This window comes from Megachile rotundata, chromosome 9 (genome assembly GCF_050947335.1).
Source record: "Megachile rotundata isolate GNS110a chromosome 9, iyMegRotu1, whole genome shotgun sequence".
In the NCBI taxonomy this organism is placed as follows: domain Eukaryota; kingdom Metazoa; phylum Arthropoda; class Insecta; order Hymenoptera; family Megachilidae; genus Megachile; species Megachile rotundata.
This window is the reverse complement of record NC_134991.1, coordinates 17,446,405-17,473,702: the sequence shown is the minus strand read 5'-3', so window position 1 is coordinate 17,473,702 and position 27,298 is coordinate 17,446,405. Positions and strand designations below refer to the sequence as shown.

The 27,298-nt window shown below is 45.7% G+C and overlaps 1 protein-coding gene across 2 annotated transcripts in view; it reads right to left on the bottom strand.

The window, feature by feature from the left end:
• Positions 1-27,298, bottom strand: part of Sema1a (semaphorin 1a) — a 134,568-nt gene that overhangs the window by 105,689 nt on the left and 1,581 nt on the right. For both annotated transcript variants that reach the window (XM_076535550.1, XM_003707847.3), the window contains exon 2: positions 2,548-3,787. In XM_076535550.1, the coding sequence (XP_076391665.1) occupies positions 2,548-2,674 (127 nt within the window). In that variant the 5' untranslated portion in view covers positions 2,675-3,787. The remainder of the gene's footprint in view (positions 1-2,547; positions 3,788-27,298) is intronic.

The following is a 27,298-nucleotide window of genomic DNA, read 5'->3' as shown; positions in this document are numbered from 1 at the left end:
GAATTACCGTTCGCGAATACCATCGAGCGTCGACGTTTTAATTTTCGTTATTAAAAATCAATTTTCGTCCACCGATCGATGCTTCGCGGAAATCGTTATCTCTTTCGCGTTACGTGAACGGGCAAATTTTTGATATCTTTCCAAATCGTTGGACCGGTCACGCGAAAACCATCGACGAACAACGATATTTCATACTGGTACGACGATGAATCGTGTACTTCGTGAGTGGCATTGACGATCGTCCGAGTACTGACTTTTAGTTGGAAAAAAAAACATAAAATATCTGCGAGCTTTTCGAACATCGTAAATCAAGCGTTGGTTAGCGCGGCGCCAGCGGGGACACGACGCGTTTGAAAATCAAAATCGTAGCCTCGACAAGCGGAGTACACTCGAGCTGAAAATCTGCCACCTACCTCGACGAGCGTTACTCGTTACGGATAAAAGGGAAATCGTTTGTGTTCCCTTCGATGTTCTAATCTTCGACCGATTGATTGTAACGAGGAAACATTGGCGCGAAATTCGTGGAAACGTCGATACTCCGAATAAAGGGAAACGACGGTTCGTAATCGCGGAAATGAAACTACCCGTCGATAATGTTATTTCGTTGCTTAATCATGGGAGCATCGACTCGCGCGGATCTACTTTGCAGCGTCGAAAATCTCGTAACAAATTATCATGAAAGTTTTAACGATCGTTTCGCGAACATTACACGAGTGGAGCCGCGATGAAAGGGTTAAAACGAGCCACTCTCGGAGAGCAGCGTAAAGAGGATTTAATTGGCAGGTAATTGGCTAACGATATTGCCGTATCTCTCGAAGCCTGGACCAAATAAAAGTAAGCAGTAGCGAGCCGTGGAATCGCGATAAACAACCGTGGAAAATGCCGCGTCAGCAAAGAGAAGGGAAAAGTCTCTCTCCCTCTGTCTCGTCGCGATATGCCCCCATAACGGCAATATGCATTTCCCGGTGATTACGATTTCGACTCTGCATCGTGGTGGTTTTCCCTGCTGTAGAATTAGCAGAAATTCTGGCTCGGCGAGCAAAACAGTACCGTTGCCGCAACACCACTGGCGTATTAATAACACGTGCTTCGTGTAATTTCAATTTTATGTCACGACTCCCGTTCCACCGATATTGGAAAATAATATACGAACGAGATGCGTAATTACCTAATCGGTTAGGCTAGCAGAGATGTTTACGAGACTGGCGTCTTATGCTCGCGTTTTCATCGGCAAAATTATTCGAGACGAGATTAACCCCTCGCGTGTTGTCGGATACGATTCCAAATAAACGGCAATAGACGAAAAAAGAAAAAAGAACGCGTTTCAGTTGCCGAAAGTTGTCGAAACGAGAAAGAATACTACGTAAGTACATGCATAGACGGCGAAACGTTTAGCGAGTAGGCTCTAGTCTATCGCTCGATCCTCTCGAGTCACGAAGCTTTTTACACGGCAAGCACGCTATGTGTCACGAGGCATGCGATGAAACGATGCACTCGCTTCGTAGCAATTTATTTCGCTAAAATATCCCGGCATCGCTAGAAAGAATGATGGATGTTGGGCCGCGACTACGAAACGCGCGGAGTACCGTTAAGGTCGAGTGGCTCGAATGTGGGCCACTTTGTACCCTTTCGCGACTTCTACCTCCTCTCCTCGATGTACCACGGCCTTGACAACGGCGCATCGTATCAGGAAAATCTTTAGCGACCTCTCGAATCCAAGATTATCGATCGATCGTTATTCTCTCGGCGCGTTCAGACACTTTAATCGGTCACGCTCCAACCAGTCTCCCTTTCGCGCGACAAGCAACGGAAACGAAACGCGAAATAGGCATACGATTTACGAGTGAATTTTTTTGTAACAAACAAAATCGTTCGTTCATAATTCGTTTATAACATCGAAGTCGCAACGCCGATGACCACCGGTGTGCCCCACACACGTCGAGACGCCGAGTCGTCGGCTCGACGAGTAGCAACACGAATATCACGGACCTCACAGCCTTTCCACGAACTTCGATTTAATCATTTAAACGGGACACACTCCGCGACGGTCGATAACTTTACGTATTCTTTCCTGGTATCGATACGAGGAGAGGTTATGTCACTGATTAGGGTTTACAGTCACCGGGTTGCACACACGGCTCCTCTACGAGCGAACCAATACCGAGTGGGGAAAAGGTCCATGACCCTGCACCCCGTGCAACTTCCGTTCTACATCCCCGTTCGACTACGTTACGACCGTTACGCGAGAAAATGGAAGACTAAAAATATACTTTTCCATGTCACCGAATTGACCTATAAACCGTTTTTTTTTTCTCAGTTAGAAAAATTTTCTTCTTATTTTAGCGAATCGTATCGTCGCGAGTGCCGTTTTCGCTCGATCGATAAAACGAGAATAAAGCTCTCTAAATAAAGAAGCAAGGGGAACAAGTCATACTCGATCGTTTGCGTCGTTTACTCTTTTAGTCTCCGTTACAGGCAAACGTTAAATAGATCGCCGATTCAATCTCGCACTTCGCGCATAGGAGATCGAAAGAATAATGTACTTACCGAGCTGGACATACATCTTCGGCCTGATGTTTTCCTGCCACGCTGCGAGGACGAGGGTAACGGTGGCGACGACGCACCAACAGGATAACACCGGGTGCATCCTCGTATCCAAGATGGTACGCCTCATCTTCTCTCGGTTGATTCGAACAACGCCGAAAACGTGCCAGGATTCGTAGTCTCCTCCGAGAACGGATCACGCAAAGAAAGAACCTCGGTAACTCACGGATATCGCACCAATCACCGACACTCTTTATTTCTTTTTTTTTTTTACTCCTCGTCAAACACAGACTTTGACGCGTAAACGGAAGGAGAAAGGACGTGTTTCTACCACACTCTCTTTTCCCTCCCTTTCTCTCCACTCACTGCAGCAGAACGTGCGAGGGTGCCGCAGTCACGTGCAGCGTGTTCCTCGTCGTTGTCGCAGTCGTTGTCCTCCAACTTTGCTCACGCATGTTTCCTTGCGGACAACCGGCTTCCTGACCGCGCACATCCACGAGACCGAAGGTGGTGTACGAGCACGCACTTCGACGTGTTCGAAAACCGGTGAAATGAAGCGGAAGAAAAGCGTCGAAGGATGGAGACGAGAGAGAAAGCGCGTGCGTGTACGCGTATATGCGAAATAGGCAGGACAACGACTGGGCGAACACACGTACGTATGTATGTAGAAACGCGCGCGCGTGCGTGTGTGTGTGTGTGTATGTATGTATGTGTGTGTCTCTCTCTCTTTCTCGATACACCGTACCAGTCTCACTCCTTCATCGACGGGACACGTACAAGACACGACCCGCACCAACGACGGTCGCCGTCACACTGACAACGCGCAGCGCCTCGACAGGTGACGCGCGGCCCCCCACCACGATGCGCGAGTCGCCGCTCGGAGAGTCGTACCGCGCAATCGCGACGATACGTATATACGGACCGCGAGTCGCGTGTGCGTACACTTACGCGCCACTACTCTACGTATGCACACGTATACCCTCTTATGCACGTGGGTTGGAGCAAGAGACACCGTTGGTACACGAAATAAGGGCCACTGGATAGAAAAAGGGGAAGGAAATCGAAGGGAGAGAAGAGAACTTGGTACACGCAGGAGACACCGGGCAAGCGTCGATTTTCAACCCGCCACCCCCGCGACACGATCACGCCGCCGTCCTCGTCGTCCTTGTACTCGTGCTCGTTGTCGTCGTCGTCGTCGTCGTCGTCGTCGGTATCTCGTCGACGCTACTGCAGCGTCACCAATCTGCAACGAGAAAAAGGGATGTTAAAACTTGTTTGTTCGACAAATCATTTTTTTTCTTCTCTCTTCAAAAATATTTTCAACTAACGCATCAATGAAAATACGTCGATTAAAAGAGCGAACTGGCTTTCCGTTGATCGATAAAACTGTTTAAATGGATTATGATTTCGGTATTTGAATAAGCAAAACGTTGTACAGATGCAACGTGGTTCGCTCTTTTTTCGAACAAGTCGACGATACACATATTTCTTGACCCAAATTTCAGAGGAATTTCAATTTGCACCGGCGTGGATTTTAGCACGCTTTATTTGCGGGAGGGTGCTGAGAGAGCGTAATAAACGCGTAGCTAACGATCACCTCGTTACGTTGCTCGCGTATACGAAGTTTTGCGGATGTTCGCGGAAAGATGGCCTCCCCTCGACCGGCAACATCAAAACGCCGTGTTTATTTAATAAAGGTTCCCATCGACGTTCCTACGCGCGGATGATTTCCATCGGCGTTTTCATTTCGCTGGAAAAAAAGATTATCCGGTGCAATCAAGCCACGTTTAAATTATTCCTTCGTGCACGGTAAAATTATCAAATACCGTGGGACCAGTAGAGACACGCGAAATTTTACGCTATGCTAAATAAATGAACGCTAATATTTTTAACGATTATTACGGTTGGAAAAAATATTGCGCCTGCTTAATGTACGGTAGTGTTTTTATACCGTTTTTGATAGCTTACGATGACTGTGTTATTCGCCGACAAATATCAAATGACCTGTCCAAAATAGATTTCATGTTGCTCGCGTACCAATTAAATTTCATTCTGTAAAGAATTCGTAGCGAAACTCGTTTGAAATTAATAATTTATATCTATAAACGTTTGCAGTAACATTTTTGTCCAACTTTGAAAATCCATGGTCGATTTTTCCGCGAAAAGTTCGGGATTCTCGACAGGATAACTACGTTAGCCGAACAGCGGTGCTGCCTGTTCGGCAAATTTTCCCTGTAGTTATCTGTATGCGGCAGTCGTTGCGACGTCGCCGACGTTGACGTTGTTCATTAATTTGCCGAATTAAAAGTAGCCAGAGCGTACATCGAACCCCTAATTCCTAGGCACATGATTGGTCGTGTGCGAGCAACGGGGAGTGCATCGTGGCCAGATTTCGACGCGTTTGTGCGATGCCAACCCTATACGCTTACACGTATACGCGATACACACCCACATACGTATGCGATGCTTTGCTACGTGCTCGCCTTTAAACGTTATTCGGCTGGAACGGTCAACGATGCGAGAGAATAATGGACAATCGGACGCGACCAATGAAATATTAACGAAAACAAAAAGGAGGACGGGAAGCTTTTGCTGACGGCCGAGTAACCGTAACGACTTCTCGTTATAACTTCGCTGTACATTTTCTAGGGATAAAAAAACTTAATCCCTCCTGGCTGTCTCTCGTAATCTCATCGTATCACGTACACCGTCGGTCGAAAGTACGAGATTTCGTTCAAAATTATATTTTACGACGCACAGTGGATTAAAAATGAATTGGCAGAAAATACGGTGGATTCGCGTTGCCGTATCTCGGCGAACAGAGCCGTAGTCGAGATATATTAACGACCAAAAAGATTTCTCGCCAATCTCGTTAACACTAGCGCCTTGAAACTGTAATCGCCACCATACATCGTCTTTCTCCTCTTCGATCCAAACGACGCGGCGTTGTAATTGATATAAAATACGTTATGAATCCGTCGTTGTTTGCATCGGTAGGAGTCGAGATCGCGAGTCACGGATACTCGAAACTTTTCGTTAGTATTATCCGAACGCGTTCTCGACGTGCGCCGTCGAATCGTTCGAGCGCGAATCGAAAAACGGGAAACACACTTTACATGCCACGTCGAACAAGCTCTTATTCCTCGATGGTTTTTATTTAAAAGCCGTGCCACGTACGCTAGACCGATCAAAGAAGATACAAGAAAGAAAGAAGGACTTTCCTTAAAGGGGGTAGGAAAGGGTACGCTTCAAGGATCCCGTCGAAGGGTGCGATAGATACACTTGCCAAATCGTCCCAGGGGATCAACGTTCCTCCGTCCGAGTCGACGTTTCTTTCGTTGAACGTTACGTTTTCCATGAAAGCATCGCTGACAAGGGCGAAAGACAAGAGAGGAAACCGATCGATGCTCGAACGAGCGAACAAACGTTGATGGAAACAGATGCAATTACGTTTAACGAGTCTAACTAAGACAAAGCCTCGACGTCGACGGAAAAATTTTCGGCTCCTCGTAAATCCAATTAAGCACTCAATGAATTAGTAATACGAAGACTCCTTAATTCGAACTAATCAACGAATACGGAGAATTATATTTTTCGAGCAAAGAACACGTATTTAAACGATAGGAAAGAACAGTAATGAAATTCTAGCGGCGAGGAGACGCGAGCGTTGCGTCGCGATGCGTCTGGTCCATTGAAAGCGCGCAAATCGTTCGGAATGGTTTTCTTAGGAAGCGCGCATCCGAATTCTGATCGAATCGAGCGAGGTTACCTCTCGTTTCCACCGACGCGACGGCATAGGAAATGTAGGTTAAAAAAGTAAAAACCCATAAAACCGTCCCGAGGGAGTGCTTTCGTACGAGTCGATTTTCGGCATGGCGAACACACACGTATACACGCGTATCTACGTATCCAGAGTACACGTATACGGTGAGGGGGAGGGGACGCAAGGGAACGAGAGTGCAGGCAGTCTGTCGGTGTTCCCAGAAAAGGAAGGGCAGTTGGGAGGAGAGGAGAGGAGAAGTTTGCAGGGGATCGATAGCCGAACAACGGGGAAAATCCCGATGGAGAACGCGCGGAAAACGCGGATACGTTGCTCCGGCACTCGTCACGAACCGATGAGAGAGGGCAAAAGTCGTGGCAGCCGGTCGAGCGATCGAAGGGCGTGGAACAAAACCCAATTAAGTCCGTGCAAGTCCAACTTCCGCTAGGTCGTTACATGAAAAACATTTTCTGGGTGAAACTGGTTAGGCCATTTAAGCTGAGTTCGCGTATACCCGCGTCCAGCTACCCCCGGTGAATACCGGCTTAAAACGTGGAAAAAAAGGAGCGAAACAAAACAAAAAGAAAAAAATCTGGCACCGGAAAAACGTTTTCTGGATGGTTAGGCTTGTTCGAAACGAAGTTCGCGTACCACCGGAGAATCTGCTGTGGAAAAAAAAAGAAAAACGAAAAAGGTCGAAACCGACCGAAAAATCTATTGTTTCGATTCAACCGCGCGAAACATTTAAACGGAATTAAAATTCCACGTTTTCTTGTTCTTTGTTCCAACATCGAAAGCTCTCTTTTCCGTTCTATAATATTTCAATTACCGTTCGACGGGCCATTCAGAGAGAACCACTGTCACGGAAATTTATGCAGCATTTATATGTAAAATACATTCAGCGTGAATTATAAGCGACCAATGGTCGTTTAAAATTTTCGCGAAAATGCGTTTAACCGAACGGGGACAAAATGTACGAGTAGGTTAACAAATTTCGAATTTTGATCGAGTCTTTCAATGATATCGCTCCGTCGAACAACAGGCATTATTTGAAACCGTGATTCTCTCGAACAAACAAAATACACGATCCGTCAAAGCTTCGTGAAAGTTTGTTTAGCTTCGTATAATATTTACACCGTTTCGCTTAGAATTATAAAGCGGCTACCCTTGCGAAAATAACAGTAAAAATAAAGAAAATTCACGATCCAAAGTGATTTCTTTCGAATTACGAACCACTACGCTTTCCGAATAAGTTGTAGAGAAACGTTCCTTTCTTTTTTTACGGAGAAAGGCTTGTGTTTTACAGATTATATCGGTGACCTGGAAGAAAGAGACTTGCCGCGAAATGCGCAAAGAGCTCGTTTTCGAGCGCACAAACGTTTAAATAATCTCCCCTGTCACCTGTCGCTCTCGCACAAAATAGTTGATGAATCTTCGCTACGAGGAAGCGTTTTTATCGGCGTTATCCTCGGGGGATTCGAGTTAGGTATTTCTCTAGCCAGCCTTTTTCCTTCTTGTACCTCGTCATCGCGCTCCAAGTGTTCGACTTTCGATTAAAACGCGTCGGTTCGAAGCGACCAAGACGCCTATCCGATAAATATTATAGACAACGTGACACTTTCTCGACGATTTCCTATAAATATCGTAATATTACCGATATTGGTTTTAACGACACCGACTCGGTAAATAATTCGATGATAGGCGCCTCGGAAGAGACGAACTCTTCTCCGTCTCGTAATCGATCAACGAAGAACGGTGATAGATCGATCTCGATCTAGTTTATCGTACGCGCGAACTTCGAAACGCGACGAGTTTTAAAAGACAATGAACCGTCGTGTATCGCATCGACCAAGAAAAAGACGCGAGAACGAGAAGACGAACGGATTGCTGTTCGATAAATTAGATAAAAAATATGGAAGCGAGTTGAATCGGTTCGAGTATGCGTTACGTAGAAACTTTTCTTAGCGTAACTACGACAAAGGATAAAAGTAGAGAAGGAAAAAGCGAGATGTTTCGAGCGCCGGATTCTCAAATAAATTGAAAAACTTTTTTTTGCCACCAAACTTTCTTGTTTCCGCGTAATCGAGCGCTCGGCTCGAAGATACACTAATTAAGTCATTTAAAATTAATCGTCGAGTAACGAGAGCGCTCGTTTTCTGGGTCAAAGTACTTTTTTCTATCGGAGCTTTCGCGCAATGCGAAGATTTTCTGCTATTCGAAAATTTTAAAGACTGCGTTACGGAATTTCTAAGCGAGTCGCAGTTGGCTGGATCAGGTTCCAAAGTATATAAACGAAATGAAAGTTAAACGAATCGAAGCAAAATTTTTGTACGAGTTGGTTGAATGCCTTTACGGCATTCCTTTACGAAGGAACCTATTAGTTAGCGACAAAAAGTCTCTATACAATAAAGGAGTTTAACGATAAGCAGAAGCAATATAACAATTATACAGCTAGAAAATGGTATTCGAAAGCAGAAGCACGTCGGTAGCGTATCGCAAAGCCCAACGGGGGAGTTATGCGTCATGTATGTACCCTTCCAAACATAACCCCGGGATAATCTGCGCGCCTATAGTTGCGTTCTGAGATTAGCATGGCCGCTAATTAGTCGAGGTATTACAGATTCGGAGACTCGAATTGATCCGATCTGTTTTATAGGTGTCGCGCCGTAAACGTGTCAACGCGACTAGTTTCGTCAAATTGGATTCTGTTATGCATAATTTCGCCCGATCCTCGTCAACGTTCTCGAATAAAAAAGGACGAAACTGCGCGCAATAATCGATACGCTTAAATAACCACGCCTTGACCACGAACTAATTAATTCCCTTTTCCGTCGGCGTTACATCGTCGATGTCCGAATTACTGATCGCGATATCAAAACGAATCCAGTCACTAAACGTTCGTTGCACGAAAGATAAGATACAAGGCTGATAATTTTTTTGTGAAATCACGAATATCGCGAAGCTCCATCAAACCGGTAAATTTCCGAATGCGTAATGCGTGTATTCGAGATGCGGGGAACGAAGGGAAATTTATTTTCCAAACACCGATCAACGAAAATTACAACGAATATCCTCGTTAAACATACAAAAACGAAAGGAAAATTGGTTTTCGAATTAGCTACGTATCGATGGAAAATGCAACGGGTACGCTCGTTGGGGAAAATACAAACGAGGAGAAATTTATTTTCGAATGACCCGTTGCTAAAAATACGCACGAATACTCTTATTACCGATGTAATTTGAATGTCGTTTCATTTCCGAAACGAAAACGCTAACCGAAAGCGCAAACGAAATAAATGAAAAATTTCGCGAAGCAAAGTTTGTACAGCCTACCAATTCCAAATTGTCGAAGTTACGTTCTAACAAGGCGCGTATATTTGCACGATTCGAGTGTCAATTAGCGAATTTGAACGGAACAATTTGTTATAAAACATGGCACAAAACGGTCCGTTTGAAAAGATTCGAGACACGATAACTAGCCGGACGCGGTGAAATCCATAGAACAAGATCGCCGTAAGGAAAGCGAGGAGAGAAGAAAGAAATCCTTTCTCGAGCGTTAGCGCGTGAGTGGCTCGCGTTCAGTCGCGAGTTATGCTCGTGCAACAAAGTTCGCGCGCGTTTCTGCTCGGAGAAACGGCGAGAAAGAAAGAAAGAAGCGGAAAACGAGCATGATTTGCGAGACAGGACAATTTCCGCTCGCGGAAACGTGTAACGCACGGAGAACTTCTCGAACAGTTTGAAGAGAGATGGCGAGATAGACGAGGCCAAGGAAAGATCGACGAAAGACTAGAAGCGAAAGGAAGTTCGAGAGGTACGGTCGAAGAGGAAGAGGGTCGACTGGCAGGATGCTAGTTCGAGAGGGGAAAAAGCGCGCGTCTTAAAATTCTGAGAAATGGGTTAAGGAAGCTCCTCGAATCCACGGAATATAAATCATTTCCGACGGCAGTAATTCGATTCTCGCGCTTCTTCGAATCCCTTCTTGCTGCTTCCTTTCCTGTTCTGTTTTCTTATTCTCGTTTCTATTGCTCGACGAGCCAGGGGTATTACGAGTCTACGACACGACTCGCGGCAGATTCGACCGATTTAGAAGAAATCCATGAAAATCGGATTTCTCGATAGAAAGCTTTCGCGTCGTTAATTGGATCACGATTACGCGTATCCGTCGAACGCCTGTAATATTATATCGCGATCGAACGTTATCGGGGGAGAAAATTTTCTCGTCGTCGGCTATTAGTAAGGTAGGCGACGTACTTAAACGTCGAACGAAAGGAAAACAACGAAACAGCGAGAATGAAATATCGCCGCGATGTACCGAAGACAAATACGCGAAAGAAGCAATCGGCTGCAGGATTCGATGAATCTCGACTATCGATTTGTCCCAGTGACTTCGAAGTGTCTTCGCGGAGGTAGAAGCGAAAGGAATCGTGAGAGGGTGGGGAGAGAAAAGGGGTTGAAGGCACCAGGGACCGTGGGAAATTTCAATTTGCCGTGGGTGACAAAATGGTTCACGACGGCGTTGCGACGCCACGCGGAATTTCTAACCGCACTTTTCGCTCGACGTGTTCGAAAGGTAGAAAGAAAGAGAGAAAGGGAGGAAAAGATGGGTAAAAAAGAAGAAATCGTGACCACCGTGGCGCGGTACACGATACACCCATCCACTACGTTGAATGCGCGCACATGCATCTCGGTGTACGAAGCATCGGTCGACTTCCGTTGCGCCGAGTCGAAACTTCGTTACGTCGTTTCCGAGTTCCAACGGTGTTCCTGGATTTCTACTCGATTTCTTTGCCCTCTGCCCGCTCCCCCTACTCCCCCTTTTATTCCTTACAAGTACGCTTTTCACCCCCGATCGCAACACCCCCATCTTCGTATTCCCCTTTTACGCGATCGACTTTCCATTCGAGAAGAAAAAGAATGTTTCCTCCGCGAAGACGATTCAAGCTTCCGAGCGCGAGTGGGGGGAGGAATTGAATTTTACCTCCGATACGTCGGAACGATGATTTGCACGTGCAAATCCGTTTACGACGATTACAATGGCCGCCGGTAACAGATACGCGGGAACAAAAGGCAACTCTCCCGTAGAAAAGCAAAACTCGTTGCCAGAGATGGTTGATGCAACCTGATTCTTTTTCACCGGTTTTTCTTTTCCTTTTTTCAAGCGAGTTTGATCGAATACAATCGTGGATAACATTAACTTCTCAACACGATTCCAGAGAGCTACCGCGATTACGTGAAATCTTATTGTATCGTGGCTTGTAATTTACCAGGAAAACGAGAAAAATTGCGTCTGTTTATGTTCTATTGAGACGTAATAATTTCTCGACTCAACGCATTTCTTGCACAGTCACATTTTTTATCGCGACGTTTCCTTCACGATAATACGCTTTAATAATATATTTGTTAGTTAATTCGAGAACGATAAGCCATCCGTCGACGTTAATCGCGTATACGATCCGACGTTTATAAAGTTTTCGGCCTTCGTTTATCGGCAATTTGAAATCCAAGCGGTCGAACGATCAAATAGAGAATGATCAGGGATAAGAATCGGTACAAAGAGAATGATAAGGGAGAACACGACACAAAGATTGACGGGAAGCGCTTAACTCGGAAGAGTATGACGGTAATCGCGATTCTAATAAACAGCCACAGACTTGTACACGCGAGTCGAAAGTTCCTGTCAGCAACGAAGATGCCGCGTCTGTTAAATGGCGGCTATAGCCGCCATGAAAAGAAGGGAAGCTTTCGCGTCGGGTCTATACAGAGATAAAAATAGGGAGAGACGTTCCAAACGACCGACATCGTGTCGACCGAAAAATTGAACGTAGCGCAGACTCGATTTTAAACGCGCAAACGCGTAAAATGTTTCCTAACTCGGCCGAACGTGTATAGCAAAGCTATTTGCTCCGACGGATGAATTTTAATACGAATATTAATTGGAAAAGTAACCACGTTCTGCCGTAGCATTTTTGCCTCCGTACGTGGATTAATCATAAAACGCTTGAACAGAATCTGTGTACCAAGACACGTGGTATACGATCTAGTGAATAGCCGACCATCCGTATTTAACGGAAATTCCTTCGTTAACGAATCGACTATCAAACGGCATCGATCGTTGCTCGTTGCCAGTGATAACGTTTCGATAAATGCGCACGAACGTGTCGTCGTTTCATGTCGAATTACGTGCGCGTAACCCATGTACCAATACGAACACGAATACGCGTATCACGGTTCCAGGAAGATTTATGTCGACCTATCTGCAGGAAATAAAAGCCTGTACGGGGTATTAAACTTCGATTGGAACGATCAAGTAGGCGGTACGGGGGTGAAAGAGGAGCACAGGTGGATGATTGTCGGTGACAAATTGACGGAACCGAAAATCAACGAACGTCGATGCGTAAAACGCGAATGCTTCGAAAAGATCGATTTCGTTTGAGGAATTCATACATTTAATCCGTTTAGTACCGAAAGTTCGGTTCGTCAAAGCAGTGCACAACGATGAAAAGAATAACTTTGTTGTCCCTGTAACCTTCCTTTTTACCAAAAATTTCCACCAAATTCAAACCTTTTTGCGCTGAAAATTTGATTTTGTAGTCAAAATTTCATTGATTTTACAGGGAAAATTCGATTCGACCGACAAGCGAAAACGTATACAAGAGACGCAACTGGCGCCTATATTTTGTGTCTTTGACGTGTCTATGAAACGATTTCGCGCTTACAAACTATTACATATGTATTCTGCTTCGAGTAGTTATCGAAATTTGTACAGACTAAACAGTTAGTTTCCGATTTCTTTTTTCGACCATATTCGTGGTTGTTTGATGGTAAACAGTAGTCAAAAGGGAACCGTAAAAACGCTCAAATATTACCTCGAAAATAGACTCGATTGCGAACACAAAAATAAATTTGTGAAATATTTGGAAAACGCGACAGACCGTTACAAATAATTACAGCTTAAATTAATAAAGAGACAAAAAATCAGTGACCAGTCGGAAGCACGGCAGCACGCCAGAAATAAATTGAAATTGAATTTAAAAATGTTCCCTCAGTTCCCGCAGTTACGAAGTTATTTTAACGATTTTCGTCATTTATTTAAACAAAATTCGGTGAATCCCTGCTCGTTGCTCGTTCGTGTCAAGAACAATACTTGGAACCGTGGCGTTGAACGAGTGTACGGTGGTAAAATTAGTAGGAAACTTTGGTAAACGTATGAGAAGAAGTTCAGCAGCCTCTCTAATCTCTCTCTCTTCCTCTCTCTTTCTTATTCTCTCGTATTCTCTCGCATCCGCCTGTTTCCACAGCTATTTACGAACGTTCGAAGCACTTTGCTCGAATTAACTGAAAACACGCCTCGAGCGTAGCGAGAAAAACTCGCGAAGAAAATCCGGATGCTTCCCGTAACGCGTAATACGTCTTCGACTGGCCGAAAGCAGGTTCGTTCTCGTGTCGGAGAAATTTTTAAGAAACATATCGAAGCGATTGGATCGGTCTAAAAACGAGCTTCTCGATGACGGCATCGCGTCGTCTATCCCACGGATAGACGAACGTTTGGTTCGGGTCACAGCGTGGAAAAAGGGCACGGGGAATATTATGGAGGGTAAGAAAAATGTACGGGGCATAGAACGACTGTGAGTCATGGGACACCACGTGTGCGACGAGAAACCCAACTTTTAGGGACGAGGAAGAGCAGAGATATCTATTCACGATTATCCACCTATACAAACTAGTAAATAGCTGTGTACGTGTAGTAGTTACATTCTGTACACTGAACAAGTCGTGTAGCAGTTGTCAGCTTTATTTTACGCGATGAAATTATTAGCCAACACTTTAAATAACGAAGACGCAGGGTCATCCACGCGGTCAACGCGTTGCTCGAGTAACGCGCGAAGCTGACGTACGCTCGGTCACGCGTCACGCGGGAGCACCTTCGAAACTCCTTAACGATGAATTATTCATCCGATCGGAAAAGGACTCGACGAGGAAATAAAATTCTGGCAAGAAAGAAAATCGTTTCCTCGGTGAAAGAAGGTGGCTTCCATAGTGGTGTTCGTGATCGCGTACACGAGGAAGGGAGAAACGTTACAAAGGGGCCTGACGCGCGACAGACGGTAGGCGCGGCCCTACGCAAAACCAAGAAAGAGAAACCCGCGCAGATAGGAGACGGGACGAAACGAGACCAGGCCAGACGAGACGAGACGAGACGAAACGAGAGAAGAGAGGTAACGAAGGAGGAGAAAGGAAACGCGGTCCAAGAGGCTGCAAAGCCGACGGTAAGCCGATATAAGCAGAGTCAATTTCCAGCGAGTGTTCGAGCGGGAGGAAAGGATTTTGCTTGCACGACGACGAAAAGGCAATATTCCGTTCCATGGCCGATCGAGAGCTGCTACGGTGACTGGAGAAAGAAGGAAGAAAGAGGGAGAAGGAACCGGGAAGCACTACCTTTGTTCTTCGGGACTTACCTAGATACTTTTCAATAAAGTTACTTGGCACCCAACGGGGCGCCACCACCGTCAAAACTTCCATCCCACCCTATCCCGCCCATCGGGAGGGAAATCGAAGAAGGGAAACGGTGGACCGTCTCCAAGTATAACGACCGATCGGTTCCGCGATTCTATCTCGACGAGAAGTATTTTCAGAAACGCGTTACGGTTATACGCGATTTCGTATTCCTTGGATATCCGTGCCAGGATATCATCTGGGCGCGACCGTCGAAAACTGCGGTAAAAGCTCGTGCTTTCTAGTCGCTACATATTCGAACGCTTAAATATCTATTTCGTTTAATTTTGAAATCTAGCGGAGAGGCGAATCGAGACGAACGGAGATCCAATAAAACGACGACAACCAGCCGTGTAAGTAAGAAAAAAACAAACGATGGATCTACGTGCAGAGCGACTCGAAATGCAAAGTATTTAAGCTACAAATTAACGAAATTAGTAAAAGACTTATTCTCGGAAAATGCATAGTTTTCCAAGTTAGGTATCGGTGTTCGGAGTGCAACGAATGTCCCTCCGGTAACGAATGCCGGAAGCAACGTCACAATAGTCATCTGAAATTCTCGACCACGGAGACAAATCTTACCGTATATCGTAGCATCGAGAATGTAGCTGACACCGAACGATCTCGTATTTCCTCGCATAGAACGTTGAATATTTAAAAATTGTAATCCGCCGCTGGAGAAGCTGGCGCGATGCCTACGCTCTCTGCATTCCAGCTGAAAAATCGAATGTACTCGGTCGACCGAAATGCCGTGAAGAGGTCGCTAACGAGCAACTCCGGAAACACTGGAACGGAGACTGGTCGTGCATGCAATCGTCAAAGATTATTTCGTCGTTGGAAAGCCAACAAATTCCAACTTACGACCGCGTCGCGTGAAATTTTGATCGTTTCCTATAAAGAATCGACGCGACACGATTTTGGCAAACCACAGACCCTTGCGCGCGTTGTATCGCGTGCACGAGCATTTTATCGAACAACAATGGAACAACCATGGACGACTAAAAACGCTTCGAACAATTACGCGATAGATATATCCGCGACATTCGGAAACGGTTTTTCATTCGACTGGCTGCAACGCGCATCTTGCACCACGACCTTCTCATCGTTCTTCAATTTTCGATGCCCGATCGTGAAAACGGGACGCGTCTCGAAAAATTCATCCTCGGAGAAGATCGTGGCATTGTTGCGCGAGCACGTGCCGAACCTAATTTATCACGAAACGTCGTATAAAATGTAATTTACCGGCGAAGATCATTTCGATATTAGAATATCGAGAGAACGCAGCTGCAATCGGTCACGGGGCAAGGGGAGAAGATCAACGAATATACATATAGAGCGTTTCAAAATACCGTGGCGTAAATTTCCTTACGTTCTTCGTAAATTTTTAATCGGTCGTATCTGAAGAACGAAATTTCGAATTATAAAACGGTAAAAGACTTTTCCACGCTGAACAGCTACTTCGAAACAATCTGTATGCGTAAAAAGGGAACTGGACGCGCCTCGTATCCCCGACAGACGCGATGCATTGTTGAATATTTAAAAATTCTAATATGGAAAATCTCGGCGTATCGTTCGATGTTTTCAGGCCATCGTTCGACGAACGACCGATCTCGCCGTGCGAGAGAAAAGAACAGAAGAAGAAGAAGAAGAAGACGATGCAGGGGCGTTTCGGTTTTCACCCAGGCATCGAGGATGGAAATACGAGCGATGGTGGTTCTCCTGTAAATGCAACCTTGCCGAGGGAGAGAGAGAGAGAGAGACAGAGAAAGAGAGAAAGAAACGGGAGAAAGCAGCGGAGAAAAAAAACACGGGCAAAGGAGAGAAGGAGAGGCTAGCTTGTTGCGGCACGATGCGCACAGCTTCTAGCCTACATCCCGTGCATCCGTGCCTCGTGGTGCATCATGGTGCATCGTGCAGATGCACTCGAGTAACGGATCCGTGCACCGCGCCCTCGTTCAATGCACGCCCCCGTACATGCATACGGTTACCATCGACTTTTCCGTCTGATTTTTGCTCGCTGCTTAACTTTTTCGAGCCTTTTCAATATCTTTTGCCGAGGCAATACACACCGGTTTCTCGTATTTTCCCCGACTTTTCTCTTTCCTGCCCATCTATCTTCTTTTTCCCCTTCTTTTTGTTCGTAGCGCGATTTTAATCCTTTTAGTTCCGAACGATATCGCATAATGACGCGGCCGTTGGCTCTGACAGCGAGCCAATCCCTACTGGTCACGTATAATTAGTGAAATTAAACGTGGCCGGCATATCGAACCGACACGGCACGCGGGCGGAAGGGTTAATTACACACGGCGTTAATTTTTCGTTCGATAGGAAACACACGGAAAATGAATGATACCGCTGCTCGTTGTACCCCGGAGCCGTATACTAAATGGTACCGGGACCGTTGGAAATTCACGGTAATTTTTACCCTTAATTATCTTTATTGAACGCGACGAATTCCGATCGATTCCGCTCTTTATTTATACCCGTGGATATCGCGGGTGTAGATTACACGAGAACCCTTCTTCCGTTTACCATTTTATACGGCGGGAAACTGCGTCGTCGTGGCGCGGTCACCGATCCACCTACATATTTCAGAACATATTATATGTATATTTCTCGCGTCGATAGCAGCGTCCTTTTTCTTCCGTCTTCTTCCTATCTTCGTTATCGTTACTCGAACTTGTAAGAAGCAAAGGACCGCTAAGGAAAATTAGGAAACGCGATATCGAACAACGAATTTTCGGCAGGTGCGGAGTATCCACCTATCTCGAATCGGCAGATTCTCGACGTTTCGTTTCCCTCTAATCTCGCAACGAGTCTCTGCTCACGAGTACACGGATAGATTTGACTGTAAAAGGCAAGCTGTATCATCGTCTCGAAGAACCTTTCGCGTCGAAACGTACGACATCGAGGGGGAAATGGAAAATCCAAGTTGAAAAACGTATCCCCTTTCTTCCTCGTAGCAAGAAAGAGAAAAAAGAAATAACAGCATCACTCGATTCGACGAAAAGCCTGCCAACTGAGCAAAGTAGCACGCGTCGTATCACGATACGAAGAACGTCGCGCGACGCGTCCCGACGTACAGGCGCCTTCGCGTATACACTACAGCCGCGATTCCAGGATACACGGGAATAAATTGCACGACATATAACGACCGACTGGCAGATCATACATGGGCAATAAACATACAAATCTATTAACCGAAGGATACTCGCGGGTCCTAGCCAAACATCCACCGAATGGATTTATATCCGAATCGAGCCACGACGAATCGCGAGTCGCTCCAGAAGACGCTGAATCGAGACACAACGAATACACCGAAGATACGAGACGTCGGAAAACATTGGTCGAACGTCGATCAACTGGACAAGCTACACGGAAGTGATCCTTTACGTAACCGCTCCGACATATCCGATTACTCGTTGCTCGATCAAGGGAAAAGAAAGGAGATACCTCGGGATACGTGCGTGCACCTTGACGAGTTACGAGTCGACGGTGATCGTGCGTGCGAAGCGTACAAGACGAATTGGTATTTTACATTTTAAAATTAATCAAGAGCTTCGAACTACGAAATTTAAATTGACCGAACGCGAAAATTCGTAGGGCACGTGGCACGATTAACTCGAGTTGCACGGGTCACGAGACACGTGAACATCGGGGGCACCGGACGCGACAGTACACGAGGTGTACAGGATACACGTGGCAGGGCAAACTTCGACGTCGCATTCCCTTTCTCGAGAAACTTATTCGTACAAATCTTCTTAGCGTGGATTCGAAAGTTTCCCCGCAGCATACGCTTTCCTCGAGTGTTCCCCCTGTCGTTCTTCTAACACTCCATCGAACCCCTACCAAATAAATTCGGATCTTCTTGCCCAAATTCCATGCCGAGAATGTACTTGCTCGCGGCAAGTTATCGAGAAGCCCCACAACGAAATACCGTGCACTCTTTCGTACGAGCGGAATCCTTAAAATCCGTGCCATTCTTCGTTGGAGCAGCCGCTAACTAGGCGTTTCTTTGCGTACGAAACATGGCGTAAGACCGAAAGCGAAAGAAGGAGGAAGAGAAAAACGAGAACAACGACGGAACGACTTGTTCTTTCGGAAAGACTCGACGGGATAAGAAGACCCTTGGCGTTAACGTGAAATGAATGGCGAAACGGATAACGGCCGGAGATTATATTATGCATCGTTAAGTACGGAGATAACAAAAATAGCGCGGAAGAGCAGGGAGTTTAATTCGATCGCTACCCGGCCGTTTGCATGATTTTCATACGGGTCAGCAGAAAAGCTCCGCGACTCGTACAAAGTCTGAGATTCGGATTCCGTGACTTTTCACGCGATAAAGAACGTTTAAAAAGGGGAAGAGGGAAACGCGAGGATATCGCGCGAGCTTTTATGGGAACACGCGAAACGGAGAAACGTATGGTTGCCGCGGTGAAAGTGCACCATCGTCGTCACGGTTGCCGCTAGAAATCGTATCGCGACGCAATGAAATTCCGGCGAAAGCAGCAAACTGGAAGGAAGAAACGTGCGAGGAAGCACGGAGAAGCGAGGAACGGAGATTCCGCGAGCGCGAGTGTCGCATCCCGAAACGATAAATACAGCGTTAGGGGAACGTACGAGACCAGGTTGCACCGTCTCGTTCACGGTGACGCACCTCTCGCGCAAAGGGCAAGGCATAATTACGGAGAGCGCTCGTGCGAAAGCGGTACGCCCACAAAATATATAGGGTGATTTGTAACGCGTGGAAATAATTTCGGTGCATAATCCACGCGCGATCTCTTTACACCGGATTCGTTAGTCTCTATTCAGTTCGCTGTTAAAATTTCATTGTCCAATTTTTACCAATCGATTCATCCCATCAGGTGCAAAAAACTGTTTTCTTTGTCCCAATTCGTTAAGAATTCTTCGTCTTTAAGCCATTCAGTTTGTTTTTCCTAAATACTCGCCATTCGAGAAGTTTTCCAATTATCTAAACGAATGAAAAAACGACTGCGATGTTTAAACGTTATAGACGTCTACCACCGAAACTAGCCAGAAACGTAGCGAAGCACCCTGTATAACGCGTACGTGCACAAGGAGGGAAAAAACATCGAGGTGAATAGGTCTCAACGTACGCTCGCTGGTCCACGGATCTTTTGCACGATTCTGCCCCACCCATCCTTCTCTTGTTCCTTCTAATTTATTTAACGATAATATAATTAGTCATACGGCGTTGAACATTTGAAATTTCAACGAGTTTTGAACAAGCTTCCGAGAAGAGTCAGTGAGAAGCAGGGAAAACCGAGTTTTCCCTCCATTTCTTTGTTTTCTTTTCCGTGAACGAGTCATTCCGGTTGGTCGACCGAAACGCTTTCCGTACCGTTACTTCGCTTCAAAATTTTGTCGCTTTTCCATCTTTTTCCATCTTTTTACATTAAAAGAATATTCATAATCGGTAACAAATACGACTGATCTTGTCAAATCGAGGAGGATAAAAAATTAATCGGAAAAGAACCGAATCGAACAATTTGCAGAAGCAGAGGCGATGAACGTTTACCAATTTTGAGCAAAAGCTGCTGCGACTTACGGCACGATTTTTGGCGTGTTTGAACGTACGGTCGAGCAGATTTTATTGACGAGAAAGCCTGGGTACGTGGCTATCGTTACGTAGGCGGCGAATAAAGCCATAACCGTAATCGGCTGGTTAGAATTTTATGGTTATAGCCAGCATATTTATGAAGTACGGTAGCTAGGACTAAAGTTCAAGCTACGTGCACGCGGGTCAACCATAACGTAATCCCTGCTGCAACGTTCTGTGCGAATTTCAATAACGCGCCCGCGCGCGCCTATCGATACGAAGGAACCAGGCCAAACAGAACCATTTCGATCGATCAACAACGTAGCCACGAAAAACTTGTTCTCGTTAAATCTTCCAAGTTCGATTCCGCGTATTTATTTTTCGTTCGATTCGAGCTCAATAACGATTCTTTTCTCGACAACAGAAATCCGTAAGATCGTTGAAAGATTGGCGCGAGAGGCTCTTTACCTTCCAAACCATCGTTACGAGTCGAATCGAATATTCGCTCCGAAAATCCTCGACGAGGAATGCTCGTTAATTTCTGGATTACGCAACGTCGTACAAACGTTTCGCATAATTTTATCTCGAAAACGAAACGATAGACTGCAAAACGTAGTCGTAAAGGACATATTTTGAAGACTCGTTCGTTTCCACGGCGTATAATCTTGAAGTGCGATACAACGCGTTAAATAAATCGAACGCGTTAGCGTGTAACGCAGCGCGGAGAAAGAGAAAGCGAGAGAAGACGAGATAAAAGAAAAGAAAATAAGAGGAGAGAGAAGCGAACGGTTCGATCGGTCGATATCGCGTTTGGAAGCCAAACTATCGTAATTCTATGGGCAGAAATTAACGAAGCGACCGAATGGATACGGAATAATCCTGGCGGGGACGCAACGTGTGCTGTTCGAGATAAAGACCGGATCCTTTCTCGTTCACTGGGAAATACGGTAGGGAAGCCTTCACGGTGATTAAGCCGCGTCCGAAAGTACATAGAGAGCGACGATGGCTGCTCGCTCGACTATTCCAAAGGACCAACGCAACGGGGGAATTCGGAACAGGGAACAGCCGAAATATCGAGAAAATCGGTGCGCGGCTCTGCTCGTCTGTGCGAATTCTAACGTGTGCATTCCTCTTTCTATGCCCCTTTTTCTTTCTCTTTTTCTATTCCTTTTTCCGCTCCCTTTCATCCTCTCTTCGAGCGAACATCCCCTTTTCACTTTTCACCGAGACTAACTTATCGCGTGCATCTCTTTCGAAAATCGTTCGAAAGTCGATTTTCAAAGCTTTCGACTTGGCAACAATTTGCAAATTAAACAAGACGAAATTTCCTCGGTATTCGATACCGATCTCGAAGCTTCCAGTGTTTTCAGATGGTTTCGCCAACGAAAATATAACGCCGAGTCCCCGAGTATCTTGGACTGGGAATATCTACTGACCCAAGGTATCCTCCGCTGAACTAGATTCGAGGAAAATCGCTTGGTATTCCTGCTCGAAAGTCCTCTTCGATATTCTCGGGACAGAGCTTCTTCATCGATTTTTACCTGGTGCACGGGAACCAGCTGTAAATTCACCAGGGTATCGTGATGCACGATCTAAGAACGCGATAAATCCTGTTACCAGCACCGTGACTTTTCGTTTCTGCTCGTGTCGCGCCTTCGTACCGTGCAATTTCAAATCTTTAAAGCGACCTCTCTGCTCGAGTTTCTCCTACTTTCGTTCCCTTTTCTTCCAAAAAACGATCTCGAGTTCTTGGAAGGATATTAACGCGAAAAAATGAACTTACTTCTCTCTCGGACCGCTACGATCAACGATAAGTCTAACAGATGTTAAGTTGCCGCGCATCGAATGCTCTGATTAGTAGCTTTAGGATGTCGGTACCGGGCGTCGTCTTCCAAAGATATCGCGAAGTTGGCGAGGGTGAATGGAAATTTCAACGCGTACACGTTCAACTATAATTTGTAGGTTTATCGCGACGCCTCTGGAACAAGTCGAATCGATAGCTAAAGCCTCGGTCGCCTCGGTTTTCCCCGAACGTACATATTCTCCGATTTTCATCGAGATACAGTTCGACCGAGGCCTTGGACGCTTTGTAACTCGCCCGTTTGTTTGCCCGCGACAACCGGTGCACTCTTCCTCTTCTACCCTCGTTTCCGCCTTTCTTTTTTTCCTTCCGCTCACCTCCCCTTTCCGCGGTCGTAACTTCATTCCTACGCGAACAGGCAAATGTTATTTACGAGCAAAGCCGTCGTCGGCGTCGTCGCTCGTCGACGACGGTGGAATCAGCGTTCTTGCTCCTCCTCCACCTCCTCGTCCCCGTGCTTCTTGCTCGTCGTAGTCGTATCTGGCCGACACGGCCCTAGGATTCCGATTGAAATTCCCTCTGTCCCAATCAAACTCCTATTTTCCACGAGGCTCTTGTCATGCGACGGGAATGGAAATCGGCGCAGAAGCGAAGCAGAAAAGAGGGAGAGAGATAATGTCCGTGGAAAAATTAGTAAGGTGACGTTCCGATTTTCGACTATTTGAGGCGATTTCGATCGACGTTGAAACGCGCGTTGGCACTCGCGATTAGACCGAAATAAGTCGGTGTCGAGTCTCGTCGTTGCGATTTGTGCACCGAGTGCCGAAAGGAGAAAACTCGATTCGACAGATTTCTGTAAAGATTGTCGAATAAACGATTGTCGTCAACGTACAATCGACACGGCAATCGAAGCGTTAACAACGTACGATCGCGCTACTAGCGTTGTTATTCTCCGTCGATGGTAGACGGCAGGTGTGCTCGCAGATTCGTCCCAGCAGGCTGGTGGAACCGATTCTCCCGAGATCGCGCTCGCAACCCGACGTCTCGCCTCGCGATATATTACTCCGTGGCAGTGTATGTACGCGTATATAGCTTATCAGAGGAGACTGAGGTCTCTCTCGAAAATGGATGCAATTCCAGGGGCGTACCGAGCGTTCCGCTCGCGTTTAGTCCTGCGATCTTCCACCGGGGGTGTACATATGTGTATACATGCATACATAGACCTGGTCCAAACCTAATATCGTGTTTTGACCCCCTCTCGCCCCTGCTTCCCTTTCGTTTCACCCTTGCCTCACCCTCGCCCTCTCGCTGCCAGCGTAATCGTCGTCCTCATCCACTCGCCTCCCCTGTCTCGCTTTTGTGCTTGCAGAGGACGACACTCACCGACCGTGCAGTCACCGACACACGCGAGTCTGATGTTTACTGGCTGCGGTGGTGCGTATCGTACACACTGTGCCCGTGCACGGGCACAAAGTGTTAAAAAGCTCGTGTAACCGCAATGCGGATATCTCGCGTGCCTGTCGTCGCGCGTACGTACACGGATCGCGATCAGGTACGATTCGATGCTCCTTTGTTTCTTTAGAATCGACGCGAGCGGTCCAACTTTCTGCTCGAGGCTCCGTAATTCCAGCGTACCTATTCGATCACTTTTCTCGACCTTCTTTCGCGAATAGCTTCCGTTTCTGCTCGCGTAACGCGTGTTCCGTCCCGACTTTGTACTACCAGTTCGACCACTATCCATTCTTTCGACTAATAGCAAAGGCCAAGAAAGATGTAGTAAGAAGGGAAGAATATTAAACGAAATACCAGGCAAATTCGCTTTTCTATATGCCACGAGGTTCATTTCGAACTTTCAGAATGTCGCAGCGAGGTCTATGGCCTCAACATTGGCGAAACTAGAAGGGGAAAGAGAGAACTACGATTGATCGTGCGACCAAAGATGAGAACGACGTATCTCTGACCGGCCTTGAACGAGGGACTTTGATGAAACGACGAACACATCGATAGCGCATCCTTCGCGATACCCTTCCGCTTCTTTCCGATTCTACGGCCCGAACGAACAGAGTTTCTCTCGCGACAAAAAGAATTTTATCCGGCGGCAGTCGGTTAACGGCAGTTTTAGCAATCGATTCGTTCTTACGTGGTTGAATAAAAGCACTTTCTTCGCTATCGCAATGGCTATGCGGAGATGCTGGCTATGGAAAAACTCCTATTGTCGCGATAGATTTCTCTTTCTTTTTCCCTTCGTGTATCCTATTCTTTTGTACGTAACAATTTACAGGGTGTTTAAAAAATGACTCAAGACACGTGGGATAGATAGTTGTAACCAATAGTCGATCGTTGCGTGTCAACCGATAACGCATCGATTTCGAGCTTAATGTCCGGTGAAAATTGTTATGCAAATATTTCATCGATAGATTACGGATTTCGATATAACATTTACATTGCTAACGTTTCGCGGTAATTCGGTGTCATCGAATCGTGGTAGATTTTCTCTTTCGAAATCACTCAACCGACACTTAACGATTCAACGAACATTACTGTTAATAAAAATGACTTTCGATTAAATTACACCGGTATTCGACAAGCATCGAGAGCAATCTTTCGAACAAATCGAAAATACGAAGGAACAGAAATTGGTAGAAACGCGCGCGTAAAACGAAAGGAACGAAATCCGAAAGGTAATCTGATGGGTCTTGGTTGAAGGGAAAAAACATAGAACGATCGGTACTTTGTATCCCTTTAAACCCGCCTGAACGTGGAAGAAACACGAAAGAAGCTTGCGAGGAAGAGATCGAGAACAAACGGCTTAAGGTGGTGGCCACCCTCCAGTGTCTTGGCCTCCCCTTTGTCCAGGGAAGATCGCGTTATCCGTCGACAAAATATTGTTATCGTGCCGTAGCGATGGTTGAATCACTGATGCGGGAACACGGAGCACAAAGGGAGCCGTGCAAAAGGAAAGTCGATAATGATTGACCGGAGGTAAACGTATATATCGATGAAGAGCACCGGCGCGAACGGCAAAGCGAAACGGGTCGAGAAATCGTGGTGAAACGCGCAAGAGTTCTGGTAGCTCGCGACTGTACGGCACACGGTATGGGATTGCGACACCGCCATTCCACACTTTCCACGTAATCCAACTTTTACACCCCTCTCGACCTGTACGTCTTCGAGCGAGAAAAAAAGACCTGTGCGCGACAACCACCCTCGAACGAGCTACGTACACGTATCGAACGAACAATTTTATAGAAACGTTACGGCCCTGTTGTTGTCCCTCTAACAAGGGACATCGTTCGAGCGACACGCGTCGATCTTCGTGCAATTTTAGTACGATACGGTACTCGAACACGTACTTGATCATCCATTCTGAAACGCTGAAATTCCGTTCAAATTCCTACAAATATTCGACAACGTTGTCTTCCTCCTCGTTCCTGTTACGCTGCACTTTTCTTACATTGCCATGAACGAGACTATAACATGGAAATATACCAGCCCGCCTTTGTCCAATCAAGTTATCCTGTCAAGAATAAATATTCGATCTTATCGATCGTACTCGATCGCTATAACATTTATACGTATTGTAAAGGTATATTTGCTCTCCGAGAAAGCAACGTTTTCTCGATGCGTTTGACGGTGACCCGATTTCACTCGACATCGCTTCAAATTAATGCGGTCAAACAGACACGAAGTTACGTGTACAATTATTGCAAAGACTGAGAGTAACCGGCGAGGGAATCGGATGACACGTGTTTCGCTCGACTACGCGTTGCAACTTCGGAAACTGGATAGCTTCGCGTTTAATTTAACGAAAGTACGTCGTGAGGAATCGCTGAAGCCACTTTGAGCCGTGCTTCCAACGCAGCGTGTCTGAAGAATAGCGACACTTTGGATACAGTTAACGTAAAGGTGTTAGTCTGTCGGTCGAATAGTTTCGTATCTAACCAAGTCCTTTGGTCTTGTTTCGAGATACTACATTTCGTGTTTATTCCTTTCCGTCTCTAGACGGAATGTCTAAAAACTTATAATTTAAGCTATCGGTTTTACGATATGTATATAACGTTTACGTTTATGTCGTACTCCATATACTCCGAGTATTCAAGTGTTTAAAATGAACCAGAAATTTGGTTCGATAGCATTGCCAGAATATGTATATGTCTCGACAAAAATATAATAAATTATTTAACGTCGGCATCGAGATTGATAACATTCTCGAACGGTGGACATGATCGAATACGAGTTCTCTTTTGAAAAGAGTCGCTTTCCCGAAATCGAATAAACGCGACAACCATCATAGATGTTGATTTATCGAGTGATGGACGAAAGCAAACGTTCCTCGGTTTCCGGCTATCGGAGGATCGTTTGTGGTCGACCTCTTCCGGGCTCAATATCGATAACGAACATACGGGAAAGCCTTGCATCGAAAACGACCGAAAAAGGTTTCAGATAAGACGCATGATATTCAAAAAAAAAACTGACGTCGTTGTTACGCGACGAGACTGCTTTTAGGTAAACCTTCGAGAGGGGAAGAAAACGATCTTGAAGACTTGGCCGACTACGCGATAGAAAAGCCAATACACGTTTCTTTCCATTAATCTCCATCGTCCACGGCTCGAAAACGGTACTGTTCTTCACCTTGCGCTCAAAATCAATACCACCTTGCATCGCGTTTCCATCATTAACATTTCGCAACATACTTATTTTACTAAATCAAATCCAGGTGAATTCGAATGACGCACTGGCCATAATTGGAGAGGCAATCGCGTCAAAAGTCATTAACATTTTCCCACTTTATGGACGTTAGTTTTATTTCTCTGACATTTATTATATTTCACTTTATAGCTCCATCGTACGACTATCGAGGCGTGGTTTAATTATGGTTCACCCTAGGCAGTAAAATTATTGCCCTGGAGAAATCGAATTTGCTCAGACATGTATTACGTTGTTTTCAGCCATCTCTAACTAGATTTTCTCTAAAATTTCATTAAACAGTGTTTTTTTATTATTAACGAGTTTGATCTACTATTTTCGCGATATTTCAATGCATCTGTTATTTATTTATTCAAATATTTATATGTTGATTCGTCAAATATTCCCTCACAATATGAAGTTCTACTTTATTATAAAACATTTCGTTATAGGT